This window comes from Eptesicus fuscus, chromosome 5, assembly GCF_027574615.1.
Source record: "Eptesicus fuscus isolate TK198812 chromosome 5, DD_ASM_mEF_20220401, whole genome shotgun sequence".
NCBI lineage: Eukaryota > Metazoa > Chordata > Mammalia > Chiroptera > Vespertilionidae > Eptesicus > Eptesicus fuscus.
The window spans coordinates 41,607,436-41,630,334 of NC_072477.1; the positions used below are offsets into that span (position 1 = coordinate 41,607,436).

Here is a 22,899-nt window from a genome sequence, read left to right on the forward strand (position 1 = left end):
AAGTGTAACTTTGTAAGAACCTGCCAAACTGGACTGGGAGGGTCTTATGTAAATCACTGAAGGGGAGCTGACACTACACAAATTTGAAACCATAATGAATTCAACCATCCACCTAAGTAAGTTCAGGTACAGGACCCTAATGAACACCAATGACCAGACCTATAGAAGCCCAGAGTTTTGAGGGAAGGTGGTAAAATGGAGACAGGACCACTGTGGGAGCTGGTACACCCAACACCCAAGGGAGAGAATTCCCCCCCCCCGCCCCCGCTGTTCACTCAGTGGCCTTGAAGCCATCATCTCACATTCCCAGGCCATTTATAAAATGAATGATTGGAAGTCAATGTTTTATATACTCAGAAAACAAATTAATAAAGTCAACAAGCTTGGGGGGAAGCTGTAAAATTAATGTAAAAAGAAACAAATGATCTGAAGCACATTTCATATGAATAACATACACAGAAGGGGGCTATAACTAACCCAAGTAATGAAGACTATTCACTATGTGCCCTCAGGCTGAAGACAAAAAGATCTTGAAACTTATATTGAATTCTAATCAGTAGGCTTTTTTTCAGACATAGGTCAGTAATTTTGAAACGGCATTGTGAACATTCTAGGACTGAGCAAAGAAGTCCACGTATTGTGGATAACGGGAGCAGTTTCTGTTAGAGCTGTATAAATACCAAAAGGGGAAGGCTAAAACGCACCTGGGGATTCTTTGTTCTATTTGGCAACATTTTTCTAAGGAAGAAATTATGTTAAAAAAAATAATGGACTCTGTCAGTGCTTCTTTGTGGGGAAGCACGGGACCTGGTTGGAAAGTCTGGAAGGAGGATTCTCCGAAAGGTCGGGGGCCTCTGAGGGGACCTTGCCGAAGGCGGCAGCCCCTGCCTTGACTTTCCAAACAAGTCCGATCCCCCGGGAAGTTTTGCTAGAATCTGTATGTTTAGTCTTTAAAGACCCGACCTTGTAGAAGCACATACTTTCTCAAGGATGCTTACCCTGCTGGTTGTACCTAGACGTTAATTTGAGTTCAAGCTGTTGTTTGAATAAAAGCCCAAGGGGGCAGGCGAACAGGGCCACTTGGTGGCCATAGCCAAGTAGTGCCTTAGCCCTCTCTGTCACAGAAACGTGTGTCAGAGTCATCTGTTCATCCGTCGCTCAGGGTCTGCCGGTCAGCCCCAGCACTTCTTTAAAAAATTTTTTTATTTTTATTTTTTATAAATTGATTTCAGAGAGGAAGGGAGAGGGAGAGATAGAAACATTAATGATGAGAATCATTGAATGGCAGCCTCCTGCACGCCCCGCGCTGGGGATTGAGCCTGCAACCTGGGCATGTGCGAACCAGGACCTCCTGGCTCATAGGTTGACACTCAACCACTGAGCCATGCTGGCTGGGCTATCAATACTTCTTTAACTCCCATATATTAAAAATAATCTGGGGCTTTTGATAAAAATTTAAAACTGCAACACCTCCTTCTCCTCCTCCCTGGGTATTCGTCATCTGTTGACTTGGGCCAGAGAATGTGCATTTTAAATCATTAAATACATTTTTGAAAGGTTGGATTAAATTGTCTTTGAGATCCTTTGCCTTGAAGGATGCAAAAGATAAGCCAGCTTTAGAAATCTGTTGCTGAGATGAAGAGAATATGTGTGACAACTCTCTTTGTCCGAAATACATTTATTACAGACTTGAAGCATTCATACAAATGCCAAGGGGGCATAGGAAAGCCCCATTCACAATCTCCCAGGAAGAACATTCAGGAGAAATTTTCAAGAGTTCTTCAAAAAATCAAGTAATTCAGACATCTTCTGGATGTTATACATTTCAGGCATCAGTGGCCAGATTTCCATCCTTCCAATAGGACAAGTGCCTGCTGGCCTTGGCAATTCCTACAACCTCGACCTGAAACACCTCCCCCCACGCTGGCACAGCTGGCACCTTTCTGCCCATCGATCAAGTCTCTTCTCAAATATAAGCTTATCAGAGTGGTCATCCACTCTCACCTATTCCTTCACTAGGCTTATCTTCTTTCATTAAAAAATTCATTTTTATTGATTTCAGAGCGGAAGGGAGAGGGAGAGATAGGAACATCGATGAGAGAGAATCATTGATCGGTTGCCTACTGCACACCGCCTATTGGGGATCGAGCCTGCAACCTGGGCATGTGCCCTTGACCGGAATCAAACCTGGGACCCTTCAGTCCGCAGGCTGATGCTCTATCCACTGAGCCAAACCAGCTAGGGCTAGGCTTATTTTCTTTATTGCACTTACCATTACCTGAATTTATCTTGTCTGGCTGACTGATCAGAACATCAGATCCATGAAGGAGGGACAGTGTGGGTTTTGTTAACTTCTGTGTCCCCAGTTCCTAGGACAATGTTTGTTCTATATATACCAGGCACTAAAATATTCATCAGATGATTTAGCAATGCACTCATGTACAGGAATCTATTTCTCATGGTAAATGAACATGTTTGTAGTATGGTGGGTGAAATAGAACCAAACCAAGTGGGAAACAGGACAACTGTATTATAATAAATAAACTTTATTTATTTCTTCCACACAATTTAAGAAAACCATACATTGGAAGAATATCTCTGAGTTTGGAAATGGGTCTTTGTCTTTTCATTCATATGGATCGTTGATTAGAAAATCAGAGGCTCGCGTTCAACGGATATGTCATAACATGTTTTATAGTGTTGATAGGTGTTTCATGTATGAAGGGCATCATGGCTAAAACAAATTTGGAACACAGTAGATCCAAATGAAGTGCTTCTCCAACGTACCTGACAATACCATTCTATTCCACTGCCTTCCTCAGAACCTCTCACATGAGCAGGGTTCCACAGAGAACACTTTGAAAAAGATTGCAGAAGACCAAATACTTAAATCACTTTGTACTCAAAAGTTTCTAAACTTCCCACTTCTAATTCTAATTAACAATGGCAAACTCATTTCTTGAACAAAGAAGATGGATCATAACTCTTTAAAAATTGAGCAATGGAAAATGGAACTCTACAATGAATAAAGGGGAGATACAGTTGACTAAATGGCTTCATTCAAACATATTGAAGTTTTATCACAACTATAATGTCTGATAAGTTTTAGAGTTATGATCTCAAGGAGGGGGAGGGGGAAGAGGGACATCCCATTGGGAGTGTACCCACCCCTACATAATCCCTTTTGAGACAGGGTCAAGGTGAACAGTTGACACCCATGGGAGTTTGGCACATCTCTACAGTGTACTGAGACATTAAAATTTTTTTGAGAACTACATTAAAAAGCATCTTCCCAGTGAGGTCTTCAACTCACCCACTGCCAACCTTTCTAACTTTCTGGAATGACTTAGGCAAAACTATCAGACTTAATACTTACTGATAATTCATATATTTGAATTCATTTTCACTACACATTAGAAGCTTCCAAATCAGTGTACTGCGAATTGGTATAAAATTTTAATTTGTAATACTGTCCAAAAACATACAATGGGACTAAATTTACCAAAGTTATAAAACCATTATGAAACACTTGATCTTATTTTGTTGATTTAACATTTCATTTTCATCATTAAGCATGACAAAAGTAACATAACCAAAGATTAAATCATCTAAAAGCCCTTCAAATTAATCATCCAATATTTTCCAACTATTTCTAAGCTAAAGAACACTATTTTACTGTTATAAACAGAATTTGAAAGCCTTCATGTCTTTGGCATTACTAAAATAGGGTATTTAAATGTACCTTTTTTTCACTATAAAATTGAGAAGTTACAGTAGGATGAAATGGAAGCCCACTTGCCCTGCTAGAATAAAATGTCTCTAATGATTTCAGATTGTTGCTAAAAAACAACAAATTTTGTCATGTAGTTTGCAATTAATGTACCAAAAATTTACCAGCCCATATAATTTTATCAGTCTATTTCTCCAGAGGAAGTAAACAGATAATTAAACTAATGAAATCATATTTCTTGACCACTCTCATCCAATATAAATTGTTACTTGTCCTCAAGAGGATTACCTGGGCCAGTAAAACACAAAGGCAGTATTCTAAGATAGAAGGTGTTCCTGAGTCAGCAAAGAGAATTCTGCATTGTAGACAGCCCCTTAAGTCATTAGCAAGTGCAGATCAGGGGTTGATAGGCCTGTGTTAACAATTGCTTTGTGTCAGCATTTCCTTATGTCTGAAAATACCACAAAATACTGAACTTTAATTAGTAATGCAACAGATGAGAAAATGCTCAGTGTTTTAGGACTGTGCAGAGTAGAAAGCTGGGAACACATCCTTAGGTGGTGAGTTGCTGAAAATTACATCAATGAAAACAAAGCTGATAAGCCCAGTGGCTTTTGGAATTCCTGACACCAGCATTTCTTCAAGTTTGGCCCATGGGCCCTCTGCATTAGAATTACATGGGACTTGCTCCAGTGCAGATCCCCTCTCCGAAACCTACATTTTACACCGGTAAACCAGAATCTGCTGGTCTCCCTGGGAATCTGCATTGGCCACAAGCTCACCATATGTTTTAGGTTCTCAGGAAAGCTTGAAAAATCGCATCCGACCAACCCTTTGGCAAGGTCTTTAAGCATCCTCTGCACATAAACACTAAAATTTGCAGCGTATTTGAAATGCTGAAGCAACAGCAAATGCATGACACCCCTAAATACAGTGCTGTCATTGATTTAAAATGTGACAAATGAACACAGCTGGCAGGGATTAACTTGGCCAACTCCCACGGTGTGCCATGTTTTACCGGTGCTGCATAATACTTTGCAGAATCAAACTGGCAACAAGAAAACAGAGCAAAACAGGACACATGACACCCAGCCATAGGCTGTGGACTTTTAAGAAAATCCAAATCCACAGTCCCAAATCCAAATCTATTGACATGGAATTTGCACTTTGAAGCAGAATGGACTTGAGTAAAAAAGAGGGCTTTCTATTCACTCCCTTCAGTAGGTGGGAAAAGAAAGAAGAGCCCCCCTGAAACCAGTCCCCAGGACTCCCACAGACCCAAGTTCCTCTTTCTGAGGGCCCCCCCCTGACCTTTCTGGCTTATATTCCTCCCACTGTGGGGGCTCTTGGGGACTAGAGACACATTTGCTACATGAAACTCCTCAAGTTCCATTTTTAAAGAGTAAATACTGTTTAAACAGAATTGCAAAACTCATTTTAAATAAATTTAACTTAATTAAATATTAATAATTTGCCTGAATAAGGACTTGCTTGAACCCATGTTCCCCTTTTAAAACCACACATACAGAATCAGTGCACAGCTAGAGAAATTTCCCCAGTTAAATACCTTGTTGATATGAACCCATTAAAAAATGCCAAGACACCAATCACTATGAATATCTTAGACCACCATAAACCAGTACCATGCCACTGGCTTATGGTGGTTAGGATGTTGTAGCTTAATGTTGACATCTGGCATAAAAAGCTTAGGGTCTGAATCATGTTTCTTTTTTATGTAATTCTGGCTCAGGCATCCGATACAGAGCAGATGAGAAATAAATTATGTTGATGAGGCTGAAGATGAGGCACAGAAGTATGGCTCCTGCTATCTGAGGGAGAGACAGGGCCCTGGCGTTGGCCATGAGCCATTCCTTCCTCAGAGTCTTGTCCAGAAGTATGGCTTCCATCTGCATGTGCGTAGCCAGGATCACACACACGTGGAACAGCTGGTGACTGTGACCTACAGCAAGTATACAAAAGGCCACCAAGATCAGCAATAAAAAAGAAATGACATGCTGAGTGAAAGAAGCCAGACACAAGGGACACATATTGTATGACTGCATTCATATCACTTGTCCAAAAAAGGCAAATCTATAGAAACAAAATGTAGATTAGTGGTTGCCCTGGGCAGGGGGTGGGAGTGGGGATGAACAGTATATGGGCATGAGGGATCTTACTGGGATGATAAAAATATCCTAAACTTCATTTATAGTGATGCTTGTACAACTTGGTAAATTCACTAAAAGTAGCATTAAATTGTACACTTGAAATAAGGGGATTATGTGATATGCAAAACATGCTTCAATAAATTAATCTTTAAAATGTAATGTGAGGCCCTAGCCGGATTGGCTCGGTGGATAGAGCATCAGCCTGCAGACTGAAAGGTCCCGGGTTCGATTACAGTCAAGGGCACATGCCGGGGTTGTGGGCTCGATCCCCAGTAGGGGGGCCTGCAGGAGGCAGCCTATCATGGATTCTCATCATTGATGTTTCTATCCTCTCTCCCTTCCTCTCTGAAATCAATAAAAAATATATTTAAAAAAATAAAATGTAATGTGAGAAAAAGAAAAAGGCCATCAGAGTAATTCACCAACCCAGTTTTTCACATGAAAAAGGCATCATGTTCTGCCAGAGGTCATCTATTTTTCTCTTTTTAAAATATATTTTTATTGATTTCAGAGAAGAAGGGGGGAGAGAGAGAAAGAGAGAGAGAGAGAAACATCAATGATGAGAGAGAATCATTGATCGGCTGCCTCATGCATGTCTCCTACTGGGGATTGAGCCTACAACCCAGGCATATGCTCTGACTGGGAATTGAATTGTGACCTCCTGGTTCATAGGTTGATGCTCAACCACTGAACCACACCGGCCGGGCCTGAGGTAATCTCTTAAGATCCAGTGCTGGGAGGAACCAAGATGGCGGCATAGTTAAACAACTAATCTGCTGCCTCACACAACAATTTCAAAAACACAACTAAAAGACAAAAACGTCTACCACCCAGAACCACGGGAAAGCTGGCTGAGTGGAAGACTGACAACTAAGAACAGAAAGGAGCACAATCCCTGAAAAGCTGAGGTATGGAGGCACGCGAATCGGGCCGGCGGCGGGTGGCTGGGTGCGCGGCTTTTCTTCAACCCGCAGAGAGACAAGCTCCCGATCACTCTGAAATCCAGTTTCTGGGGACACTCGGGGGACCCAGACACCTACGGGGAGAAGCTGGACTCTCGGCCATCGGGTCGGAAAGTGAGAGTGACTTTTTTGCGGTGGTGCGCCCAGCAATCATTGTTTACTGCGCTGGACCGTGGGGCGCAGGGACTTGGAAACGGGAAAGGCAGAGACGGCTGACGGCAGCCATCGCTGTTGGCCACGCCCCAGCCTAGTGACGCCCTGAGACCCCGCCCAGCCCTGAGGCCCCGCCCTGAGGCCCCGCCCCGCACATTCTACAAACCCGCCCAGGCTCCACACAGCGGCTTTTGCATATAAATGGCCTGTTCTGTGGCAGCTTAACCAACTGCAGCTCCAGTCAGACTGCTCCAAAACCGCCCAAGCAAAGGAGGAGAAAACTAGCCCTTGCTGTAGCTCCTGCTGGGGAACACACAGTGCACAAGGGTACACCAAGAGTGTCCACCTCAAGTAACTGGGAGGCTGACCCGTTGAACCAATAGGACACCTAGTACACAAAACTACCCTACCAACTCAGGGAAGCAGAGAATATGAGAAGGCAAGGAAACAGATCACAAACCAAAGAAATGGAGGAAAACAAGCGATTGGACATAGAGTTCAAAACCACGGTTATAAGGTTTTTCAAGAATTTCATGGAAAAGGCCGATAAATTCCATGAGGACCAACTAGAAATTAAACATACACTGACTGAGATAAAAAATATTATACAGAGACCCAAAAGCAGACTAGAGGATTGCAAGAATCAACTCAAAGATTTGGAATACAAAGAGGCCAAGGACACTCCTCCAGAGAAGCATGAAGAGAAGAGAATTCAGCAAGTTGAAGATAGTGTAAGAAGCCTCTGGGACAACTTCAAGCGAACCAACATCAGAATTATGGGGGTACCAGAAGAAGAGAGAGAGCAAGATGCTGAAAACCTATTTGAAGAAATAATGAATGAAAACTTCCCCCACCTGATGAAAGAAATAGACTTACAAGTCCAGGAAGCGCACAGAACCCCAAACAAAAGGAATCCAAAGAGGACTACACCAAGACACATCATAATTAAAATGCCAAGAGCAAAAGACAAAGAGAGAATCTTACAAGCAGCAAGAGAAAAACAGTTAGTTACCTACAAGGGAGCTCCCATACGATTATCAGCTAATTTCTCAACAGAAACCATGCAGGCCAGACGGGAGTGGCAAGAAATATTCAAAGTGATGAATAGCAGGAACCTACAATCAAGACTACTCTACCCAGCAAAGTTATCATTCAGAATTGAAGGGCAGATAAAGAGCTTCACAGATAAGAAAAAGCTAAAGGAGTTCATCACCACCAAACCAGCATTATATGAAATGCTGAAAGGTATTCCTTAAAAAGAGGAAAAGAAGAAGAAAGATAAAAATTATGAACAACAAATACATATCTATCAACAAGTGAATCTAAAAGTCAAGTGAATTAAAAATCTGAGGAACAGAATAAACTGATAAACTTATTAGAATCAGAGGCATAGAATGGGAGTGGATTGATAATTCTCAGGGGGAAAGGGGTGTCTGTGTGGGGAGTATGGGAAGAGACTGGACAAAAATCATACACCTATGGATAAGGACAGCGGGGGGGGGGAGGTAAGGGCAGAGGGGGGGTGGGAACTGGGTGGTGGGGAGATATGTGGGGAAAAAGGAGAAACAATTGTAATCTGAACAATAAATATTCATTTAAAAAAAAAGATCCAGTGCTGATGAGCTCAGATTCCAACTTCAGTGCCAGAGGTGAAGCCAGCCAAAGTCTCTGTTGGCCACTTACAAGGTGGCCCACTTCCTATTGCTGGTCAATCCCAGACATGACCAGGAGTTCTTCCTCCCCATGACCTGCAGGACCCCAGCTCACCAGAATGCATCCACGTGTGGGGAGCAGGGCGGGCACGCTCAGTAGAGTGTGCTAGGAGTGGGCAAGGACATGCACATTTTTTGGTTGGTGAGAAAAGGAGTCCATTGCCCAGGGCTGGGTCCTGCTTTGGGGGACAACCTTCAGAAACCAAAAGTAAGATGAGAAGACCACATGTGTCATGGGCTGATCTGTCTCCTCTTCCAAATTCATATGTTGAATTCTTAAGCCCAGTACCTCAGAATGGGATCATATTTGGAGATGGGGTCTTTTAGAGACAATGAAGTTAAGATGAAGTCACCAGGGTGGGGCCCAGTATAATTGGTGTCCTTATATGAGAAGAGGAGAATAGGACGTGGACATGCACACACACAGAGGGAAGACCACATGACAGGAGATGGAAAGATGGCAGTCCCTCGGAAGATGGTGTGTTTCAAGGTTCCACCCCTGCCTCACTCCGTTATACTAACGGGCTGTGTATAATTCCCAAAATCTGTGGGTGATGTGCTCAACAATGGAGGCTCAAACCTGTCTCCATGAGGACAGGACATAAAAAGACGCAAGAGCCCTGCACATATGTGAAATGTGGCTGCAGCAGGAAGAGTGGTTTCAGCAATCCCACCAGACGGGGAACAGGGAGGAGCTTCCTGTGGGCCAACGCTAACCACGCCGGCCCAGCCCTTCCCCCTCGGGCTGGTGGAGAGGGGAATCCCATACCCGGCAGAGATTTAATGATCTGTCATTGACTGCTGTCTGGCAAATTTCTCCCCATAGGCGTGTGTCTCTGCTCTGAACGGGATAGAGATGAAAAAAATTAAATGTTATTAAAGAAGCCAGGGAGTTGACACAATAAGGGCCAGGGCTATTTTTCCTGCAGCCCCCAGACTTCATGAACAATTCCCTCTACTTCATCCGGCTGGGGCTGGGGGGTGAAGGTGAAGGGCCAGGGGGTACTGTAGGCAGGTACCCCCTGGCCCTTTGGTCTCCCTCCTTTTTTGAAATCTGCCCTCTAAGCATTTTGCTTGTAATTCTTCTAGCACCGTGGTCAGCAAACTGCGGCTCGCGAGCCACATGCGGCTCTTTGGCCCCTTGAGTGTGGCTCTTCCACAAAATACCACGGCCTGGGCGAGTCTATTTTGAAGAAGTGGCAGTTAGAAGAAGTTTAAGTTAAAAAATTTGGCTCTCAAAAGAAATTTCAATCGTTGTACTGTTGATATTTGGCTCTGTTGACTAATGAGTTTGCTGACCACTGGCCTAGCGGGACAGAATGAGTAAAGGAGATGAAACTCTAATGAGAACGACCAAAGTAAATCTGGCCATGTGACCTCGGTGGTAAGAGATGGAAAGTTATAGACAAAATGGCCTTGGCAACACACAGGTTCCTCTCACCACAGGGAGACAAGGATGACCCCTTGGTCCCCATAATAGCTTATCTGAGGAGCTGTCCTCCCAGCACACATCAGCCTCGCCAGAAGTGAGCAGGGGCCTCCAGCCAGTCCCAGAGCCAGGGTGGGGGTCGCCTTCTGCAGTGCCTGCCCACTTCCCTAGGTAGAGGGGGAAGGGAACTCTACCAGCAGGTGTACACCCGTGGCTCTGACACCTGCTGGCCACATCGCTTCTCTAACTTTAGTGAGCTCATGCTCACCTAGAGAGCCACGCAGCCTCTGAGTGAGTGCTGAGCCCCGCCCCCCAAGTTTCTGGTGTAGGGCCCGGGAATCTGCATGTGCCCGGGTGATGCTGAGACTGTTGGTCTGGGCACCAAACCTGAGAGCCACCCCTCTACCCTGACTCCTGGTCCCATCGCACCCCGCTGAACAAGACAAAGGCAGACACGTTCCCCGCCTGGGCACAGCCCTGCACAGCACCTGGTACCTCAGAGCCATGTGCACCCAGTCTTTCTTCGTCCTCTCCAAGGATGCCCTCAGTGGTCATTTAATAGTGGGATCTCGTGTTCTAGGTAATACTGGGACTCCCCTGGCCCCATACCCCACAGGAATGCGTTAGAATCTTAGACCCACCTGCTCTCCCATCCTCCCTGGCCATTCACTGGCTACGTGCGTACATCCTGGCCCCCCATTAACTCACCGTTTCATTCACCTTGACCAGCACCCGGAGAACTTCCTGAGAGGTGCTTCTCTCCCTGCCCTGGCCTCCCCGCTGCAGCTGCATCACAGGTGACAGGGATGGAGCCCTCCCCGGCTGGAGGGCAAGGGCAGCGGAGCCACCGCACACTCACCGATGTAGTCGAAGCATCCTGGGGCCAGGCGCTCCGGCAGGTGCGCCGAGTAGAAGAAAGAGGCCAGGAGAGTCATGGCCACGTGCTTCTGGTGGCACAAGGTGACCTCGTTCTGTGGACTCTCCCCTGGGAACAGGAATACCTGCAGGGATTTAAAAGAAACATCCGGTCTTGAGAGGAGGCCCTTCTCCCCGTCATCACCTGCCGACATCATGGCGCACACATGGGGACTTGGGCCAGGGCCCCCATCTCGGGGCTGCGGCTGGGAAAGGGAAGGCTCAGGGGCTGTGTGAGCAGCTGAGACCCGAGGCAATTGTATTTTAATCCCCCAAATGTTTATGAGAGCCATTTGGGTTACTTAACTTAAAAAAAGAAAAAGAAAAAAAAGGAAGTTAGGAAAGGAAAAGAAAAACCCTTTTAGATACATTGCTGCTCTTTTTCCCGGATGGAGGTAATGTGTAAGCATAGTAAAAAGAGATCATTTCACACTGGAACTCATTTTTAATCAGCACGTCCTCTGAACTGATGCTCCTTATTAAGACTTTAAGGCCTAGTAATCCCTCGAAGGCCTTCTGAGTCATCAAAAAGTATTAATTACGGCCATGATACTGTTTCAGAGTTAAGTGTAGTTTCTGTTATTGTTCTAAATAAGGACAGCAGCCACCACCTTCAAGGGCACGAGGCCAGGCCTTTTCCTTGCATCATCCCACGGGCACCTCCACAGTTGCCATAGGCAGACTCTAATTCCCCATTTGCAGATGAGGAAGCTGGGCTGGAGGGTGACTTGCAAACCACTAATTAGAAGTGGTCTGGATCCAGGCAGGCTGATTCCAGAATCCGTGCATTCGTCAACGTCACCGTTTAGGTTAGACCTCCCATCCCACTGCCCACTGCCGCTGTGTGCCAGGAGCCCACATGGTTTGGTGGCATGTGGAACTGGCGTGGTCCCTCTGCTCTAATTTCATGTGCGTCGTCTGTGTCCCCAAGGAAGGAGTAGGGGAATGGGATGCACCCCTAATTCTAGGTCTCCCGCAGGCCCACAGAGGCCAAGCACAGAGCACGTGGTCAGTGCTCCGGCTGGGGGAGCCAGCTCGGCCCCTCCCCTTCGCTCCTTGGCCCTGCCATCTCGGTGGCAGGCATCAGACCCCAGCTGGCACTGGGCGGGGCGTGCCACTTCCTGGGCGCTGACCATGTGCCAGGCATTACTGAGCCCAGCAGGTCTATTTTTTTTATTAATTCCATCTAACCCCCTGTGAAGGAGGGGATGCTAGTCCCAGGTACAGGTGAGGAAACTGAAGCTCAGAGAGGTAATGTGCACTGTCTAAGGTGACACAGCCAGTGAGCAGTGGGAGTGGGACTTGAACTCAGGCCCATCTGTTTTGAGAGTTGCATGGACTTCCTTCCTTCCTGTCTTTCCTCTTACACCCTCTTATTTCTTGTTCTCCATCTAATTCCTATCTCTCAGACCTTCATTCATACTTTTCCCATCCTTACTGATAGTACATTAACTGATGATAATATACACTGAGTGGCCAGATTATTATGATCTCTGAACGCATAATAATCTGGCCACTCAGTGTATATCCTATATAATAAAAGGCTAATATGCAAATTGTCCCCTTGACCAGGAGTTCGACCAGCAGGCAGGCCGGCCAACCACCCATGTACCCTCCCCCTGGCCAGGCTGGCTGGACCCCACCCATGCACAAATTCATGCACTGGGCCTCTAATATGTGTGTATATATATATATATGTGGCCAGATTATTATGCGTTCAGAGATCATAATAATCTGGCCACTCAGTGTATAATAATGCTTTTTTTGGACTCTTGCCACCATTTCATGTAATCCTCCCATAGCCCGATGAAAGGAGCTGTTATTACCATGCCCATTTTACAGATGAGAAATCAAGGCACAGAGATGATAGATAACTTGTCCAAAGGCTCCCAGTGAGTAATTAGAGATCTGCCTTTAGAGCCTGCTCTCCTGGTCACTCCACTAAACCCCAGGCTGCTTCCCCTGCCCAGCCCTCTGGGACTGCTGCTGAGCCCCAGTGAGCACATCTCCTGTGGTTCCTGAGGCCGCTGTGTCATGCTGCTCCCGACTATGCTGTGAGCACCAGTAAGGAAGCAGCCGGTCCCCACTCCTGGGTGTCCTGTGGTGCCGGCGTGTGCTCTGACCCCCAGGGGCTCAGGGGACAGCTGACTTCCTAGTGGTGCCCAACAGGCAGAGGACGTGGGCAGGGCCCTTACCCGGTAGAAGATGGGGAGAGAGTCCCAGGTGTAGGGATAAGCAAATGCGAGGACGCGGAGCATCTTACAGAGCCCTGGCTTGTGGAGCTCCAGAAACCTAAATGAGGGAAGAAGGGGAACGAAAGGGGTGTCAATAAGTTACACACACATGCACATTCAAAATACTCACGGGTAAGCCACCAATGGTGGAGGGGGGTCGCAAGCACTTGGCACAACTTCCTCCAGCAGTTTCTCCACCAGCTTCCTCACCTTCCCGCCCCCATGGGAATGGCTGGACCTCAGATGTGAGGAGACCTCAGGGGAATCCACCTCCTGGCATCTGAGAAGCAATGGTCCCCAGGCGGAGCCAGGGGGCGTGCTCAGAAGCCCTGCAAGCTCCAAGTTATCTAACTGCCAGAGAGCCTTTTGGAAGAGCAGTGGCCACCAGGATGCCAGGACGGAGACGTGGGGGTGTGGGTGGGGTAGGGGCGGCTGCGGTGGCCCAGGCCCAGGCCGAGCTGCCTCACGGGTCAGAGCCTCCCCGGTGATTACCGAGCAGGAGCCTCGGTTCAGTTAGGTGTGTAACTGCTCTGAGGGCCTTCTGGAACACGCACTACCACACACAGGATACTCCTGGCCCGGGAAACTGTGAGCGCGGCCTTCCCTGTTCTCCTTCTCCCCACGCCCACCCGCCGCCAATCTGAGGACAGGTGAAATCAACATGACCCCGAGGGGTGCTGACGGTCACGGTCACGACAGGCAGGTCCCCGGAGATGGAAGCGACAGGGCCTCAGCTGGCTGGCCGGCCTGGGGAGGGGCAGCAGCTGAGGGTGTGGGGCAGGGACAGGACAGGCGGCAGAGGACAGGGGCGGGGCCGGGAGAAGGTCCACACTAACCTGCAGCCCTGAACTGGGGGCTCAGGTAGAGGAAGGCTCACGCGCCTGGGGCAGGTGGGGGACAGGCACCCGCTCCAATCCCGCAGTGTGTTGTGGGGGGCTGGGTCCCCCCTCGGTGGCCACAGGCCTGCACAGCTGGCGCAGAGCTAGCACGCCGAGGCTCATGGGGCGGCTGCTCTGAAGGACAGTGGAGGCACTCGGGCCCTCTCAATCTTCCCCGTGGTTCTGCCCCGCACCATGCTCTCCGGAGGCTGTGGGGTCTGTGTCCCACCACCACGCCTCACCTCTGCTCCCCAGACCCCTTATCCCAGCCCTCAAGCCTGCAACTTCTCCCCCAAACTCGGTCTGCTGCTCCCCCAGCCTAGACCTACTTTCCCTGGTCATGCCCCCTATGAGCCAGGGCAGGCACCTGTCTGGACACCCCACTGCCGCCCATATCCTTGGGCGGGGACACGGCAGAAACCCCCACCTCTGCCTCCTGGGTGGTGGGCAACCTTCCCAAGGACAAGCTGGGTCTGCTCAGGTCTGGGTCCCCCACACCCAGCTCAGAAGCACGTCAGAGGTCCTAGGCAGAACACACAGCCCTCAGGGCCGAGCCTGGGGATCCCCGTGATGGCGTAGGAGGCAGCCCTATGGCCCCCGAGAAGCCCCGCAGCCTTCAGAGACAAGCTCCAGCCCCACTCCAGTCCGCCAGCACGTTTCTCCTTTTCTGACCCTGCGCGTAGCTCAGAGACGCACCTGGCAGGCCTGGGGCAGAGAAGAACAGAAGCTCAAGGAGAAAGAGGAGGGGAAACAAGGGACCTCCGAAACAAGGACCCCAGCCTTGGCGTAAACCACCCCCCGCCCCCCGGGACAGGTGAGGCAGCGCAGTGCCTCGATCTCGCAGGCAGTGTCTGACCTGGACAGCCTGGCTCAGATCCTGCTTCTGCCCCTCAGGACCGTGTGAGCCTGCAGGTCACGTACACTTCGTGCATCTCAGAACCCTCACGTTAACACGGAGACAACAACCGTACCCCCTCACAGGCTTGCTGTAAATGTTTGATGAAATGATACCCACAGAGTAACACTCACTAAATGTTAGCTTTACAACAAGATGTGTGATGGGACCCATTCTCTCCCCCTCCCCATCGTGTAGCCACGTTGCACCAGGAAATAGGAGTGGGAGGGAACAGACAGGTGCTGGGTGATGGGTCTAAGGTCAGGTGACTAATAAGAGGCAAAACTAGGATTTAAACCCACGGCTGCCTGGCTTCCATGTCACACCCCCACCCTCCAGCAGGCTGAGAAGGCCTCAGACCACCAGCCAGCCTTTGTTTGTCCTTACCTGGGCCCCTGGGCCCCAGGGGGCAAACCGATGCCCCAGGAACCAGGGCCTCTCAATAGCCTCGGCCTCTCCTGACACGGCCAGTCGACCCCAGCAAGCCTGCTCCCTCCTCCCCCACGCACTGCCACCACCTGTCACTCCTGGGCTCAGGGAGGCTCCCTGTGAAAGCGCACTCTTTCTGTGGCCACTTACACAGGAAGAAAGCCGGCTCTGGCTGGCTGGCGAGGGCCATCCCCCAAAGCATGGACTTCCTGCGACTCGAGACAACATTTCGCCCAGCCCGATAAAGTGCTTTCCCAGGGGCAAACGCATCAGCCTCTCGGACAGCAAAGCTGAGTCTATAGGGGGAAAAAGGGAGAAAAAGCAGAACAGAAGAGAGACAGCAACAGAGAATAAAAGGCAGAAAGGCCAGCAGCTACCAAGAGGGGCCTCCCACTCCCAAGGTGCAATTCCAGGCCAGGCCATAAGGTGTCGCCACAGCCAGAGGTTTTGAGAGGGAAGGGTTGGAGCCACAGAATCCTGTGAAGCACCCCACGCCTCAAAACCCACCCTGGTAGAGCAGTCCCTGCACCCCAGGGTTGAGGGGCCAATTTACAGGGAGTCAGGCCTCCTGTGCCTAGAACCATGTCGACAGGAAACACCAGATTTCAGGAGAAGCCTCCATCAAGAGAGGGTCGATGCAATACCCGTCTGTTTAAAAACCTGATCAATCTTTCTGCAACAAAGCTGGAAGGATTTGCCAGCGAATTCCCGAATTAGCAGGCCTTTGGAGACGTCATTCTAATGCCGAGCGGTGTGTGTGTGTGTGTGTGTGTGTGTGTGTGTGTGTGTGTGTTTGCGTGTGGTTATGGCTGTTTTGTTGTTGCCTGGGTGACATTGCAGGGATGTGGACATTTCCGTGTGCTGGCTGCAGCCGTAGCAGCACTTTGTCATCTGGCCAAGCCCTCTGACCTCCAATGTACCTGAGAGCCACTGCCCGCTGAGCCTCTGGTCTCCAGCTCTGACCTCCAAACCCGCTTCCAGGCGTCCACACTGCTGACCTGCCGCAGCTCCCTTCCCACCAGGGGTGACAACCCCCTTCCGTCCCTACAGCATTGACCACAAAGCATTTCACTAAGCAAGTATTTGTCAAAAAAACCCCCAACGGTTGGTGGCTTGGGATGGAGAACCAAAAAAGTCCCTGCAGTGACGTGTGATGCACAGCAAACACTGTGTAACTCACGCTCCTGAGGGAGTGGTGCCTCCTGGGCGTTGGGTGGTCGGCGGCCATGAGCAGGGTCTCCGTCACCCCACCCGGCCCCGGAACCGCAGAGAGGCCACGCAGCCCCTCATGCCCCCTCTCCAGTGCTACAGAACAAAAAGGCAGCTTTCCGGAACATGTTCATCTGAACTAAATCCCATGGTACTAAGGACCGAATCTCCAGCCAGGGGAGCCCACGGCCCTGTGGGTGGCTTCACCTTCAGGACGGGCACTGGAATGGAAGGAGTGCCATGGGGGCCGTGATGTCCTGGGAAGCACGTGCATAGGTGAGGAGCTGCCAGTGAGGTTCACAGTCTCCGGCTGTGCTCAGGGAGGGAGAAGGTGGTTCGCGTTCCTGGCCATACCATGGGCCGAGGGGCCAGGAGGGAGAGGCAGGAGAGAATCTCGAAAAAGAAAGTGGCCTTGCTGGTTTGGCTCAATGGATAGAGTGCCGGCCTGCGGACTGAGGGGTCCTGGGTTCGATTCCGGTCAAAGGGCACATGCCCGGGTTGTGGGCTCGATCCCCACTGTGGGGCGTGCAGGAGGCAGCTGATCAATGACTCTCTCTCATCATTGATGTTTCTATCTCTCTCTCCATCTACCTTCCTCTCTCTGAAATAAATAAAAAATATATATTAAAAAGAAAGAAAGGAAGTGGCAGTGAGGAATGCCCGAACCAGAAAGCCCATCTTCCAGAGGCCCTTGGTTACGTGTGGACACTGAATCCCAGAGGGGGCGGTGAGGGCTACATGGCGAGTCTCTGAGACCGGGAGATGGCCCTGCCCTCCTCTCCTCCTGCTCCTCCTGCTCCTCCTACAGTTAATCAGGGCCGGAGTCACTCCCTGCCCACATCACCTTTCTCACTCCTCAGACACTGACAACCAGGAAGACAGGGAATGACAACAAAGAGGAGAGGCCTTGTAAGATCAGAGAAGCCACCAACGTGGGAAGGAAGGAGGACAAGGTGAGGAGGAAAAGGAAGGGCCCTCACCTGGGACACCCCACTGTACCTCTGGCTCCGAGAAGGTGGCGTTTGCCCTTTCTCCCTTCTGTTCCGGCACAGCCCCCCGCCAGTGGTTGTTAACACACCTGGAAGCCCCCCGGGGCCTGGAAGCTAAGCCCAGGGAACTGTCTCCCTAGGAATGTGACCGAGCACAGGGCCAGTCTCCAGTCGGACACTGAGGCATTCAAATCCCCAGCACCTTTGGGCCCCTCTCTAGCTGCTCTCTCCCTGCCAGCCACGTGGGCTCGGTGACCCTCCCTGCTGCTTCCAAGGCAGCCCCATCCTCTCCGGCCCCAGCCTTGTCCAGGCTGTCTGCTCTGTCCAAAGGTCCTTCTCTCCTCTCCAGCTAAAGTGTTTGACCTCCCCAGTCCGCAGTCCTCAGTCCTAACGCCACTCCGCAGAACCCTGGGTATCCATCCACACGGGTGTCAGTTTGTATTGTCATTATTTGTTTATGTTACATTCTGTCCTGCTCCACTCTAACGGCCATGTCCCCTGGACTTTTGGGGGTGGCTACAGTTTGCCTCTCCTGATGCACTGGGCATTCTGAGGGCAAGGACTGTGCCTCACTCCTGGTGGTCCCAGATCTTAACATGATGCTTAGAGCAGGGCAGGCATTTAGGACATGTTGAGAGGTTGGTTGGATGGATGGATAGGTGGATGGATGGACAGAAGGACAGATGGGTGGGTAGGTGGATGGATGGTTGAATGGATGGATGGATGGATGGATGGATGGATGGATGGATGGATGGAATAGCCTCTGGTGTGCCCCATAAATAAACAGAAGTAATCCATTTCATTGATAAGGGAAAAGCCCCCTTACATGGGCTTTCAAGATATTCCTGGCTGACCTGCCCTCCCAAACAAGTTGGTCCAATGGTACCAGGCTTGCCACATGCACGAGACCCATTCACCGTATCTGAACAATCAGCGGAGACTCCTGGCTGGAAGGAAACAGTCTACCCTGGTAATTCGGGAAGCTTAAAAAAAAAAGCAGCAATGTTCTAAGAATTTGCATTGGGAGTTCACGGGAAGGCAGTCCTGCCTCATGGACTCTGGACTGTTCCTCCCACACCCACAAGCCTTCCCACCCCTCAGCCCACAGCTTGCTGCCCTCTGGTCCTAGTTCCAAACACCAGAGCTGCCTGGCCCTGCAGGAGCCAACCAGACAGGACAGGGACGGGTCCAAGGACTAGATCCGGGTGTGCGGGTCCCTGGGCCAGGCTGTCCGTGAGCCCTCGCATCCTCGTGGGCATGCTTCGCCTCTCTTGAGCGGTTTCTAGCATCCTTGTTACTGTCTATGCCTGTTACTCCTGATCTCACCCACGGCAGGGCCCCGCCTCCTCCCCTCTCCACCATCTCTGCAGCCCCCCAGCTCCGGCTGGGCACTGGGGCTGCACTCCAGTAAGAGCTCTTAATCCCGAGTCCTTGAGGAATGGGGGAGAGGGAGGGGAATAACCACCCCTGACATCTGATTCCACTTCTTACCCTGTGGGAGACCCTGTCTCCTCACAGCACTGGGGAGCTCTGTGATTTTCAGGGAGAGGGAAGAGAGAGCTTACCCCCACTCCTATGCCCAGGCCTTTCCATGGAACAGAGTATCCCAAAGCCCAGTGTTGAGTCTGCGCCCAGAGCTCAGACTCATGCCCACGGGAAGCCACCGCACGCGCCCACCTGTCCGAGGACAGGTCTGCGGAGGGCAAGTGGGGCAGGTATTCCGGATGCTGTTTAAGAGCCTATCTTGCCATTTTTAAAGAAAACCAGTTTGTCAAGTTTGAGCAACTTGCCTACCTCTGGGTCCCAGAAAACCTGAGTGTCACCCAAAGAAAGCTGGAGCCAAAGTCACCGTGAGTTACAGAAGCGTGCCCCCCCCTCCCACCCCGTTTTCTCCCGTGCAGGGGAGTGCATGGCCGCAGGTACCCGTGACTCTGAGGCCTGCAGTCTCACAGGGGCCTCAACCTGCTCCCTGGAATTGCCATCGAGGGGACTAACGGTAGGTGTGACCTATGAGCCAACTGTGGTGCCAATGAAGGCACCCGGCCCAGGAAGCACCCAGCACCCCAACACCATCTAGAAGGGCTGTTGCCCCGACACTGCCATTTGAGAGGTTCCCTACGCAATTTAGGGAACTGGAGCTTTGGGGCAGTCCCTCTTACAAAGAGCTAAATAAATGAGAGTAGTTATCCTCAAAACAATGCCTCTAGCTCTCCTTCCAATAAGCTTTTGTGAGTGAAACGGGGAAAAGTTGAGGGAATTAGACTGAGTGAGCTGGGTGTGACTCGTGGCCGGGGGCCTCCCCCCGGGATGTGTCCAACCTCTGAATATCACCTGTCACGCGTGGCACATACCTAGAGGCAGGCCACTTAGTCCCGAGTGGCAGACTGCCGTTGGCGGGGCGCTCCTCTGGGCCAGACCTGTACTGGGTGTTCTGGGTACATATGTACGTTCCCTGTAATCCTTACATCCATCTCGCCAGGGAGATGTTGGCCCCATTTTACAGAGGAGCAAACTGAGGGTCAAGGGAGATAAGTGATTGCCCAGCAACAAGACCAGCTACATCACTTGCAGGGCTCAGTGCAAAGTGCAAGTGTAGGATCTCCTTGTTCCAACATCATTAAGAATTTCAGGACAGTATAGCAGAGCATTGAACCAAGTGTGGAGCTCTCGATTGTGGGGCCCTGAGCGACTGCACAGGCTGTGTGCCCGCGAAGCGGGTCTTGCTCGAGTCCCAGGCTCCCAAATGCCTCTTGCGCTGCCCCCTCCCACAGTCCATGGAGATGCCCGCGAGGCCCCCTCCCCGTCCCATCTGAGAGGGGGCGGCCGGGTACCTGGAGTAGCAGGAGAGGCCGGTGCTGATGATGGTGTTCAGCACAGCCAGGGTCATGTAGTAGTCCCGGAAGGGGGTGCACACCAGCGTGTCCGGGAACGAATAGGCGCAGTAGGCGATGGCTGAGCCTGGGGAAGGAACAGCAGCCTGGGTGAGGAGCCACTACGTGGCACCGTCTGCACTCACTGGGAAGATCAGCCCAGCATGTGGCCGAGCCTCATCATCCCCACCGACCAGGGGCAGTCCTGCTGCTACAGGCCCACCGCTGCCATCCCCAATCTCCCCCCCACCCCCACCCAACACACACACACTCTGCCTACCCAGATCCTACCCTGAGGATTCACATTGCTCCATGGGCTTTCACTTACATTAACTTACATAATCTTTGCAACCACCATCCTGCACTTATCCTCATTTTACAGATGGCAAAACAGAGGCACAGAGTGGTTTAGTAACCCACCCAGGGGCACACAGCTAGAAAGCAGCAAAGCCAAGCCTAAAGTGCATGCAGTTCAGCGACAGTCCCTGCTTTGAACTCCGTGCTACAGCCCACAATGACACTCCCTGCACTCAGGTCCGAGTGTGCACGTGTCGTGTCGTCAGCGGCCGGCACCAGGGGCTCCTTGCGGAAAGCTCGAGGCGCAGGGAGAGAGGACCCTCGCGGAGGTGAGGAGAGTCACATCAGTGGGCTGCAGCACTGGCCAGCCGGGAGGCTGGGTATAATGGGCTGGCCTCAGAGGTGTGTGTGTCTTGTTTTAGGTTTTGGAGTGTGGGAGAGAAGGCTTAACTAAGGAACTTCATGAGATCTGTCTGCTGCAGCTAAGACCAGGGTAGATCATGTCTGGGACCTAGGCCAGGGGCCTCTCCAGGCACCCTCACCTGCTGGGAGAGGCAGCCACAGGCTGGTCAGCCCAGGGCCTGAGGGATGAGGCCAAGGTCACCTGTTACTCCAAAGACAGTGAGCTTGGAATTCTAGCTCAAGGCTGACACAGGGCTCGGGCCACACAACCTCTGCTCTGATCCCATTTCTCAGGTGGCATCTAGTGAGGCCAAGAGTGACCCTGGCACTCTCAGGGTCACACAGGCAGAAGGGGCCCAGAGTCGCCACCTCCTGGTACAATGTTCCCCACCCCAGCAGGCCACCTGGGAGGTTTCAGCCGGGCACTGGCTCCCAGGGGACAACCTCCTCGCCCAGCTGATCCTACAGGGAGGTTTCCACGTGGGCCAGGATGCATCGCTCTGTGCATGTTGTCTGGGGCCCACCTGCCAAACTCCGTGGGTGGCACAGAGCGAGGAGCCTCAGCCCCTGCCAGAGGCTGCAGTGGGAAGCAAGATTGATCAGAGCCTCCGGCATGTTGTGCATGAGGCGGGTGTTTAGGATGGGCGGGCGTCTGGCACAGGGCTGATCTGGGAAGCCCCTTAGAGGTGGGGTGTTCCGACAGGCTGAGGGCAGGCAGGGCTTTCCCGGGGGCAGAGCAGGAGCTGCGTTGGATGCCTAAGGAAAGCGAACCTCATTCTTCGGGCAATCGGGAGGTTTCTTTCTTTTAAATTTTTTTTTTTTTAAATTACAGTCTATGTTCAATATTATCTGTACTCGTGTCAGGTGTAACCGGGAGGTTTCTGAGTGGGGGATTAACGTGACCAACATCTAGTGAAAGTGTACAGGATGGCCTAGAGGGAGGAGGGCTAGAAATCAGGGGTTGAGGGTTTCCGCAGGGTTGCAGGAGCGGGGTGGGGGGGGAGGGGGGCGGAGAGACAGTAGCTGCAGACATGGAGCGGGGTGTCCGGTGGAATCCACAGGCTCTCACAACTGCTAGAACCTCCTTCCCTGTTCACTGAACACCCCACGTCAGGCCCTGGGCTATGGCTGGAAAGTGCACTGTCCTCAGGGAGCTGTTCACAGTGGGGGGCAGAGATGGAGGGCCCAGAACTGCAGGGAGGTGGGCCCAGGCCTGGGGGCTTGGAGGAAGCCACAGGCAGGGGCCCTGGCTCTGCGGTGTGACCTGGGTCACTGACCTTCACTGTGCCTTGTTATTCCCACCAGGAGCGGAGAGCATGGGTATAATGACAGACCCACCTCAGAGCACTGCTGTAAGGGCAACTAGATCATCGTGGGAGCGGCTACCCTCCCTCCCGTGCTTACTAAGCGCTTCACTTCCAAACGCATTTAATCTTCACAACACTCCTAGGAGGAAGCTGTGCCAATTTTGTGGATGAGAGATGGAGGCTGAAGAGGTTAAGAACTTGCCTGAGAGCAGGTTGGTAGCCGGTCACCGAGCAGCGCGTTATGCCGCCCTTGTGCTGGGTGCCAGCTGCTCAGCTCAGAGTCTGCCTTGCATAGTGAGTCTGGGCAGGCGGTCAAGGGC

General features: G+C 50.9%; 1 protein-coding gene across 3 annotated transcripts in view; it reads right to left on the reverse strand.

Annotated features, from left to right (window-relative positions):
- Positions 1-2,530: 2,530 nt before the first annotated feature.
- Positions 2,531-22,899, reverse strand: part of PAQR5 (progestin and adipoQ receptor family member 5) — an 85,083-nt gene continuing 64,714 nt past the window's right edge. For 2 of the 3 annotated variants that reach the window (XM_008139082.3, XM_028141832.2), the window contains 4 exons: positions 20,535-20,661; positions 13,265-13,361; positions 11,014-11,155; positions 2,531-5,690 (listed from right to left, as the gene is read on the reverse strand). In XM_008139082.3, coding sequence (XP_008137304.1) covers positions 5,449-5,690; positions 11,014-11,155; positions 13,265-13,361; positions 20,535-20,661 — 608 coding nt within the window. In that variant the 3' untranslated portion in view covers positions 2,531-5,448. Of the gene's footprint in view, positions 5,691-11,013; positions 11,156-13,264; positions 13,362-15,655; positions 15,802-20,534; positions 20,662-22,899 lie in introns of all 3 variants that reach the window. The other variant, XR_003616590.2, reaches the window with a different exon arrangement.